Genomic DNA, 10,475 nt, shown 5'->3' on the forward strand with positions numbered 1-10,475 from the left:
ATATGACAGGGACTGCTCCCTCCCCTGTATCCTTGGGGTCTTTAAAGATGGCACTAACTTCTGCCAATCCTCCTGGATCGCCATATTGTTTTTTATTTATTGTCCGATCTGGGAAAGCAGTTTCAGCCATGAACTTGGGCTTCCCCACCATGGCAGCTCTTACCCTACAGGGCATGGGACTGGCATCTAGGATTCTTCCCACTCCAAATAACATCTGGGGACTTGGGAATGGCTCCTAGGTGGACTGACAGCAGATCCATCATGAGCCACATCATCAGTATCCCTCCCAAGGTTCCATTTCCTGCCCAAGTCCCCAAGTCTTGACTGCAACAGAGGGACCATGATGACACTTCTGGTCTCCTGGTATTGATGTCATATTGGGCCCTGTGACTGTTCTACAATTCTTAAGTATTTCCCCCTCCCGATGTAGAAGGCGTCAGAGTAAATGGTCATAGGTCACCCTGGGGGAAAGGCAAGGGTAAAATCTTTTGCTATAGTGCTGCACAGTCCTTCCACCCCAGGTACCTTGCTTCCTTCAGTCACTCTATGAGAACTGTGTCTGCCCGCTTCTGACAGGCACCACCACTTGGCCTCTACTTCAAGATCCCATCAAGCAGTATCGCCTGTCATCAGCCTGGTCACCGATGACAGGCACCACTGGGATTCTCAGTGAAGCTGGTGCCCCTCTCCCCACCATCGAGAGAACTCTTTACTGCTTGGCACACTGAGGGGCCTTCTTTCAGGACACGGCTATCTGCCAAGTTTTCCAGCCCTACAGAACACAGCCACTCCACTATGTCCACCCCTCTGGGCTTTTTACCATCTTTCACCATCTGTCAGACAGTTCTAACATCTCTATTTCACTCGATGTGAATCATTTCCTGCAAGGTACCAAGAGCCATCCTAGCAGTATGTGAGTACCATGTCTTGGGATCTTTTTCAGGGTTCCCAAGGAGTACTTTCCCATCAGTAAGCTCTCTTTAGCAGCTGTAGTTGTACCTGTCCTCTCCCCAGCCCTGCTAATACATGCCAGTGAGATCTTGTAGTGTCTTTAGGGCAGTCTCTTTTGTCCCTAGGCCAGTTATCAATTTATTGCCTCTCAGCTACAAATTCAGCCCTCGTAACACGGCTTGTCATATCAGAGCTGGCCTAAACACCTGGCATGATGTTCAGTTTTGTCAGCAGAGGGAGCTGAAGAGACACTGGCATATGAAAGGCACTACATGGGTTCCGTGCTTGCCTTTTTGCTCCTGCAGCTCTGGCCAGTGCACTGGATGCCCAGCAGCATCACTGCTGACTGCTTCCCAGCTGGCTCTCCAGCATGTGCTGGTAGATCCTCAGAGCAGTTTCCCAAGTTTTGTGGGCACATAAGACAGTCACACCCCAGGATGAGTTCCTGGTGCTAGCCTGTCTTTGGCACCTCAGCATACTTCTGGGCCACACTGTAGATTACATCTACACCTTCTTTGATAAGGACTGAATCTCACCCTGGAGGGGTGAGATTTTCCCCTTTACTTAGTACTCTACTTCAGCCCTGGGGGAGAAGTCTGTGCCCTATGTGTGCTATGATGGATCCTTTGGAGTTTTCCTTACTCCTTGCTAGCTTATCCCATCACTAAATGAAGCTTTAAACATTTCCTATTCAAATTACTATATGGTCTATCCCTTAATACGCCCACTATTGCTCAGCCAGGTAATGCTGCAATTTAATGATCAGGCAAAGAGGTGACAGCTAGAATGAAAAAAACTGTACTGTACATATGGTTTCACAGATTCACATGATATATATGTGTGCCTAAATATATAAAATGCTTTTAAGAAAAATGTGGGATTACAGACTTTGGTTTTTGTTTAAAAACAAATTTTCACTGGGCATAGTGGTGCATGCAAGTAATCCCAGCACTTGGGAGGCTGAGACAGGAAAACAGCCATGACTTTGAAGCCAGCCTGGGTTACACAGTGAGTTCAAGGCCATCCTAAACTACACAGCAAGACCCTGTCTCAATAAAACCAAAACCAAAACCAAGCATTCCCAAAACTACTACAAAATAAACAGGAAGCATGTTTTAATCTTCCAAGACAGAAGCTCCTACACCACTTTTAAATGGAGGGAGGCAATAGGAGGAGTGCTCTCCTTTAACAGAGGAGCGACAACTTCTGCAAGTCTCAGGAGTATGTGGGACTCAGTCCAGAGGTTCCCATCCTATGCATCTCAGGATCAGATCCTTCTTCCTAATCAAGGCCATGACCTGAGGTAGCACACTGCCTGGGCTGAGACATCAACCTTTTCTGGAGCTCAGGACTATGTCTGGCCTGGGCTGGTTTCTTTACAGGTTGCGAAGTAAGCCTTCATGCTGTCACATTTGGCCTTTAGTCACTGATGGCCCTCAGCCTCTTTTTCAGAAGGCCACTGGGTTCCAGTTTTAAACTGCCTGCCTTCTCAAATGCACAGCACTGTCCTGGTCAGCGCAGTTCTTTCACTGGTACACACTAACCTGCCCACCTCCAACCAGTCTGAACTCCACAGCTACCATCTGCACCCTATCTGCAACTGGTAAATTCACCAGGGCCAGCCTACCTGAGGGCAAAACAACTCCAAACCCCATGTCTACTTTCTCAGGGCGTTCTTGGTACCAGCTGGAGTAGATCAAGGACCCTGGGAATCAGCCTGACATCTGCCAGCAGAAAGTATACTGGGGAGTGCTCCTGGGGAAAGGACTAAACCAAGGGAAGCTGAAATGTGATGCTGTGATATGCTGCAACAGAACTTTAGCCAATGTCACTGGAGGAGGGGGATCTGGATGGCACAGACACAGAGACACAGATACACTCTAATTATCATTGGGGAAGGAAGAAGCAGAAATATAAAAGGCACAAACTGAGTTGTTAACATGGGTTAAAAATAAGGAGGAAGGCTCAATAAGCAAAAAGCCTGTATTGACCTAGAAAACCCTTCCTCAACTTTATATAAAATGACATTTATGCGGATAAGTATTATAAAGTGTTTAAGAAAAATACAAGAATGGACTTCAAGTTTTTTTTCTTCAGTACTATGGATGGAACCGAAGGCCTTGTACTCGTAGGCAAGTGCTCTACCACTGAGCTACACCTTCAGCCCTATACTTCACTTTTTGTTTAAAAAAAAAAAACTTTTCCTAAAATGTTATAAACAAAGAGGCCTCCCTAAAATGTTGAAGAAAGTATTTACATGACAATAAAACAGTAAAATCCTTCATATGGTTCTGTTTGTAAAAAGCCCTTACAAATCAGAAAGAGCTGAATTCTTAGATCAGCCCAGCTACGGTGGCATGCGAAATGAGCCTGACATTTTACTCTACCTTCTACGAGCTCAAAATGCAGCACAAGTCAGAGCACCACACAAACAACCAAGTACCTGTACTTCACAGTCTGTTCTGTAAGCTGGGCTGCCCATGAATCAAGTGTACAAACAGCTTCCTTGTAATATAGCATTGTGATAATGGAGGAAGCATATTGCAGCAGAACCTTGTAAAACTATGATTTCAACACTCAAGAGCTGTGAGCAAAGGAAAAAGAAAAGGGTAAGTGGAGAAGAGTGACAGGAAAGTGCTATGCATCTGGACGTCATAGGCAAATCTGAATGGAACAGAAAGATGGAAAATACAACTAAAGTGGGCAGGCTGGAGGCAGATCATGATATAGAAGCACATACGGATGTTTCTAGAAATAAATTTTGCAGAGGAACTGTAAGAAACAAGTTGATTAATATTGATGCAGAGAAAAGACCAAAGTGGCAATACATAACGCAAAATGCAGTCAGAAGGCTACTGCAAAAATCCACATGAGAAGGGAGGGCCATACTGCATAGAGACAGCAGCAGTGGGAAGACCTTGCAGGTTTTGGTAACTGCCTGGTACTTGGTAACTAACTGTATAAAGGATTTCATATTTATTTGATAAACTCCTGATTCAAATATAATAAGAACAAGGATTTAGCTCAGTGGTGCTGCCACTGCCTCAGAAGTACAAGGTCCTGAGTTTGATCCCTGATACCAAAAAAAAAAAAAAAAAAAAAAAAAAAAGAATGTAATAATAATGATAGATCTATTGTCAATTAGTTGTTTCTGTCCCAGAAATTGCAAAATATTTCTACAAGGTAGTGGCTATAAAGACAATCTCCACATTAATGAATTGGATTTATTTATTTATTTATTTTTCTGGTACGGGGGATTGAACTTAGGGCTTTGCAATTGCAAGGCAGGCGCAACACCAATGAGCTAAATTCCTGGCCTAATGAATTGGATTTTAACAAACATCTTCAAGGGTCTTGGACTTTTATTAGTTTGAAATATTTTTATTTTGTGGTATTTGGGATTGTCTCAGGGACTTTTCACTGAGCAACATCCCCAGCTTTTGAAGGTACTTTTTATTTTGAAACAGGCTTTCACTAAGTTGGAAAGTTTGCCCAGGCTGGGCTTGAACTTATGATCCTTCTGCCTTAGCCTCCACAAGTGCTACAATCATGGGCATGTGTTACCACACTCACATTAATTTGTAATGTTTTAAAAAATTTTCAGTATTACTACAAAACACATTAGCCTCTAAACTCCAAGAAGTTAAAATGAAAAGGAATTCTTATGTGTGCTAGAAAATGTTATTTCTACAACTACTGACAAAACTCAGAGTAATGTTTCAATAAATATGTGCTTATCATAGACACAATACTATACACAGCACCTGGTCACCTGAAAAATTCTCCCTCCCCAATGAGTTTTGACATTACTGAACAGATAAAATGACCACAAAAATTTAAGTCAGAAGAACACAATTCTGCATATAGGGAAAGGTGTGTGAATTAAAGCAAAAAGGTAAGCTACATTTATATAAGACCCGACAATACAATGGCTTACAGAACAAAAGGCTTCTTTCTTTGTTCTAAGATGAAAGGTATCATGTGGTGATGCAGCTGTTTCATGAAGCATGAGAGCCCCAGGGTCCTTCCTAGGGTATTCCTAGGTCAGTTTATCACCTGTAGAGCTGGACAGGAGTCATTTCAGGTTTCATTTTCAGGCTTATCCTGGAAAGGGTACACACCACTTGAGTTCACACCCCGCTGACAGGAATCTCACTGTTTGGTCACACCTGACTAAGCCATGCAGGAAAACTGTGTACCTCAGAAGGGATAAACAAGTAATCTCCACCAAAAGTCTTCAGAATGATATAAAATGCCTGTGATTAGGAAGTAGTAACTGTAAAAGTCAGCAGGATAACAGTTATCTTAGAGCAGAGAGAATTTGGGGAAATTGTAAGATGCTGGCAGTATGAGTTGTAGTTACTTGAATCTCATATAAATTTATTAAGCTGTACTTTAAGTTTCTGTAGTTCTAATATTTTTCTCATAGCGAAGTTTTACAATAAAGCTTTATACTTATTTCAAGAAGACTGAACAGTCCTCACTAGGTGTGTGTGGAGACAACACAGTCAGACATAAATCAGAGTTCAAAGTGTCACACACTACAGGTTTAATGCTACGTAGTTTTACTTAAGTAAAAGCAAATATTTGTATTTTATTTCCATAATTTCTGAGTTCAGTTTTGATATTTATGTGGTAGGAAAATGGGCTTACAGAAGTGAATGGCTGATTTACAACACTTTTCTTATAAGAAATACGACATACCAGCTCAGAGTGTGATAGGAACTCAGGGATTAAGTCTTTCAGTCTATCATCACTACCATCAGCCATCCAACTTTAATTCAGATTCTTCTAGGAAGAAATTACAGAGGAACATGAAGTGGAAAGACTTTAAAACAGCCCTACAATCTCTGTCTCCTGGTATTCTTGCCCTTGTGTAAACCCAACCACAGAATGTGGGCAGAATTTATTGACTGCTTTCTAATCAAGAACGCAGCAAATGTGAAAGGATATGGGTGGTCATCTAAAAGACTAATGTCCATCTGGCTAGGGAGACTCTCCTGCTGTCTTGGAAAAAGCAAACTACCTGTGATGAGGACCACATGAAAAGCATCTGAGGGTGGTTTCCAGCCAACAGCCAGGAAGAAATGGAGGCCTTCAGTGAGAGAACGTACAAGGAACTGAATTCTGCCAATATGCACGTGGCCTTGAAAAACACTGCTTCTTCACTCAAGCCTCAGATGAGACCCATCTCTAGCTGACACTTAGCCTGGAGCCTTGCAGACCCAACTGAGGCATACCCACAAGATCCATGCTACAATAAATGTGTTTTTTGAAGCTGGTAAATTTGTAGTAACTCTGCAATACATAATACAGAATCCTTATGAAAATTCCACTATTTTTCCAAACCCAAGAACACATGGCCGAAAAATAATATTTGTTTTTCTCCATTATCATCTCAATAACAAAAGCCAGAACTTCAATAGGGTACTTCAAGGCATGACAAGAATTCATATGAGAAGAGCTGACTACCATAAAATTTTTAACATTGCTTCCAGAGGCATTTCACTATCCTTATCAGTTACTGAAAGAAAGTACATTACCACCTATGTCAAGTTCACTGAGCTCTATTTTTTAAATTTTAGAGAAAAAAATATATAAGAAATGTCTAGATGTGGACTACTGTCCTAGTTGTAACTGTTTGTGTTTTATAGGACATAAAAAGGACTAGAAGAATATATTATGCTTAGCTGGGAGTGGTGGAGTACATCTTTAATCCTAGCTCTCTGAGAAGTTGAGACAGAAGGATTAGAAGCTCAAGCCCAGCCTGGGCAGCTCAGCGAAACTTGTCTCAAAATAAAAATTTTTTTAAAGGCCAGAGATGAAGTTCAGTATGAAGGCCCAGGGTTCAATTCCCAGTAATGGAAATAAATAAACAAGCAAATAAAATGTTTAAATAATTATCTTTTTATTATCGTTTCTCATAAAACATTATAAATTGCTAGATGTATAGTTCAGAAATTCTTACTGGTTACTTGTGATTTCTACTGTACTACGACATACAAGCAATGTTTGAATGTGCATAGATTGAGACATTAAGTACTACTATACATGATGAAGAAACTGGGTTTACGACAGCTTTTGTGCTAATATTTGACAATGCTCTCAATTATTTCATCTCAATCTAATTACTTAGTATCTCTCATAACTTATTCTGTTTGTTTGTTTGCTTGTTTTTGGTACCAGGGATTGAACTCAGGTCCTTGTACTTGCAAGGCAGGCAGCAGAACCACTGAGCTAAATCCCGGGCCCTCATAACTTATTCTGTAGGAAAAGAATAAACCACAAATAACTGGTCCAGGCTTGCAAATTTATTTTAAAAAGAAAAAACAACCTGCTGTGAGTAGCAAAACAACCCTCTGATGTTAGAAACATTTCAGCTAACATTGTGAGCATAAATCATTGTTTATACTATTATAACACATATCAAGAACACACACAGAGCAACTGGTCTTTGCCATCTACAGTTTATGCATTTTTATGACACTATAATACACATACTGACAAAACACTTCTCTTATGTACCACTCAAAATAGCAAATACTATGTACAGGTTCAATGACCCAAGAGCTGAGCAAGAAGCATTATGAGAAACCATCTTTTTTAAGATACTTAAATACTGTATTTGATCCAGATTCTAAGGGAATGTTTGACAGAAATTCCTGGAACCAGGAAGACAGTGCTTATTTTTAAAGCAGTGAGGGTTAAGAGGCCATGAAATTTAGTGAGCGTAATAAGCTCACCACTGAACGAGAATAAAGGAGGCAGGAAGTAGGTTTTTTTGGTTTTGTTTTTTGTTTTTTTTTTGTAGGCATGGAACATCCATATAAAATAGAGTTCTAGGGCCAGGGATTTAGTTCAGTGTTGTACCACCTGCCTTGCAAGCTCAAGGTCCAGAGTTCAATCCCCAGTAACAAAAATAAATAAATACAATAAAAAAAAGAGTTCTATGAAATACTTTTGCTACATTTATTTCACTTTCAATTATTAGCCTTAGGAATTATTTATTTGGGGGTTTTTATGAGACAAGGTCTCACTACGGAGTTGAAACTGACCTGGAACTCACTATGTAGCCCAGGCTGGTCTCGAACTCACAGTGATCCTCCTGCCTAAGCCTCCCTAGTGCTGGGATTATAGGCATGCACCACCATGCCTGGCATAGCCTTAAGAATTACTAATATGCAAGATAATAAAAGAAAGATTCATAAAATTTACTTACTCTTTGTTCTCTCTCCCCAGTTCTCAAAATCCACTAAATCACCTGAATGCATAGCAGACATGATCTTCTGAGCAACACTGGAAAGTGGTGTCTCACAGAATTCAAAGCCTACACAAGCCTCATAATTTTCCATTTTCATAAAGTCCTAAATACAAGATTAACATAAAATACACTTATATTTAGACTTCAAAATAAGAAACTCAATTAAACTACGTATTTGAAAAATTTATGTACTGAGACTTTAACCTAAAAAATCATTATTAACAACCACAGGAAATAGGTTTCTATCATTCCATAATCCAAATAGGATAGTCAGAAGAAAAATATAGCTAGAATACTCAATTGGGGATCATAGTAAATAGATAAAAAACATTTTCTAGCCAACCAAGTACGAAGCAAGCAATCCAGATAATTCCTGTTTTGAAAAATGGTTATTAATCCTCAAGTTAATAAATCTAATAACATATCAATTACACCTGACTTGGGTCACGGCAGACATGGCCTGCCAACCCTTCCACTGTCAACCATACTGGTCCCATAGGCTGAGTAGGTGAAGGTGTAGGTGGAGACTATATAGATCAAGCATTGATCACATATCTAAATTACCTGACACTAATTTCAATAGAATTTGCTATCATAGGCCAGGAAACAAGATGACATTTTTTTCTATATTATTTGGGGAAAAGTAAATTATCCCAAGACAGAATAGGAAAAAATTAAGTAAGTCAGTCAAGTGAAAAACTGATAACTAAACGTTAGATAAAACTTACTGCTAAAAATGTTTCAAGTATATTAAAGTTCACTTAATAAATTTTTAAATAACCAATACAGTCATTGGCAAAACACTTTTGTTCAATAGGTTACAAAACTTAACAGTGCTGTTACCTAAGAATGCTCATCTTCTGATAATCGTAGCTAAAAACATTCATAAAGCCTACCTGAAATAAAGTTTTTGTGTTTTTTTGGTACCAGATCAAACTCATGAACTTGTGCTTATGAGGCAGGCAGCAGCACCATTGAGCTAAATCCCCTGAAATATGTAGTTTTTAGATTGGCATTCCATAAAGCAAGCAAGCAAGAAATATTCTTGAAGATATTACCTATAAAATTACATGGTATCTAATAGAAGCCATGTACAAACTGGACCCTTAAGGCGCATTTGGCATAAATTATAAGCTACTTCAAATTACTTTATACTAACTCTTAATTTCTAACTGTCTAAATACTAGGTAAACTGGGCAAGGTGGCGCAATGCCAGTACTCAGGAGACTAAGGCAGGAAGATTACTGCAAGTTCAAGACCAGCCTGGGCTCCATAGCGAGACCTTGTCTCTAAATAAATAAATAAATAAAAATTAAAAATAAATATTGACAATACTCTGTATTTTAAGTATTTTCATTCTTAAGACATTAAAAATGTTTGTTTGTTTTTGGTACTAGGGATTGAACTCAGGTCTTGTGCTTGCAAGGCAGGCAGCAGAACCACTGAGCTAAATCCCGGGCCCTTAAGACATTAAAAATGTACATAAATCCTTTGACCAACTTTTTAGTAATTTTGAAACTTAAATATCATTTCATTTGAAGGCTGTTTAAGTCACACACAAATCAAAGCCCAAGATTTGTCATGCAGAAACCTGTATTTCTAAAACCCAATCCCTAAAATGAAAAAGATCAGTGGAGTCCTGATGCTCTGTGGTACAAATAGCAATATCCAGTCTCAAACAACAGAAAAGGGAATTATGGGAAAATACAGTTTGAGTGGCAGAATTTCACTTCAGTCAAAAATGAGGGGACTTGGCCGTTTCACAAACACAGTAGTGCCTCTCCTGGGAGAGGACATTCCAAACTTCATGGAAGCCAGGAGCTGCTGACAGTATGGAGCTCTATACATCTCTTAAGTGACTAATCTACACATAGCAAACAAGAACAGGAATGATTCATGTCATGGATGAGAATGTTTTGAGACTCCATAACATTACACAGAATGGCTTAAAACTTATTTTCTGGATTGTTCCATTTAATACCTTCTAATCACAGATGGTATCAGGTAATCTTCACAAAGCAAAACTAGGATAAGGGATTACTATTGTATTAAGGTCTGTAGATGTAATGCTAACCAAAGTTCTATAAATTTTAAAAGTAACAGCAAAATACTTTTTAAAAAACAGTAAAGAAGGAGCTGGGGATTTAGCTCAGTGGTTCTGCTGCCTGCCTTGCAAGCACAAGGATCCAAGTTCGATCTCCAGTACCACAAAAAAAAAAAAAAAAAAAAAAAAAAAAAAAAAAAAAAAAAAAAAAAAAAAATT

The 10,475-nt window shown here is 39.3% G+C and overlaps 1 protein-coding gene across 7 annotated transcripts in view; it reads right to left on the reverse strand.

Moving 5' to 3' along the window:
- Poln (DNA polymerase nu) overlaps window positions 1-10,475 on the reverse strand; it is a 125,408-nt gene that overhangs the window by 102,100 nt on the left and 12,833 nt on the right. For all 7 annotated transcript variants that reach the window (XM_019210322.2, XM_019210319.2, XM_033758849.1 and 4 more), the window contains exon 2: window positions 8,171-8,315. In XM_019210322.2, the coding sequence (XP_019065867.1) occupies window positions 8,171-8,309 (139 nt within the window). In that variant the 5' untranslated portion in view covers window positions 8,310-8,315. The remainder of the gene's footprint in view (window positions 1-8,170; window positions 8,316-10,475) is intronic.

This window comes from Fukomys damarensis, unplaced genomic scaffold (assembly GCF_012274545.1).
Source record: "Fukomys damarensis isolate Sample0158 unplaced genomic scaffold, DMR_v1.0_HiC HiC_scaffold_35, whole genome shotgun sequence".
NCBI lineage: Eukaryota > Metazoa > Chordata > Mammalia > Rodentia > Bathyergidae > Fukomys > Fukomys damarensis.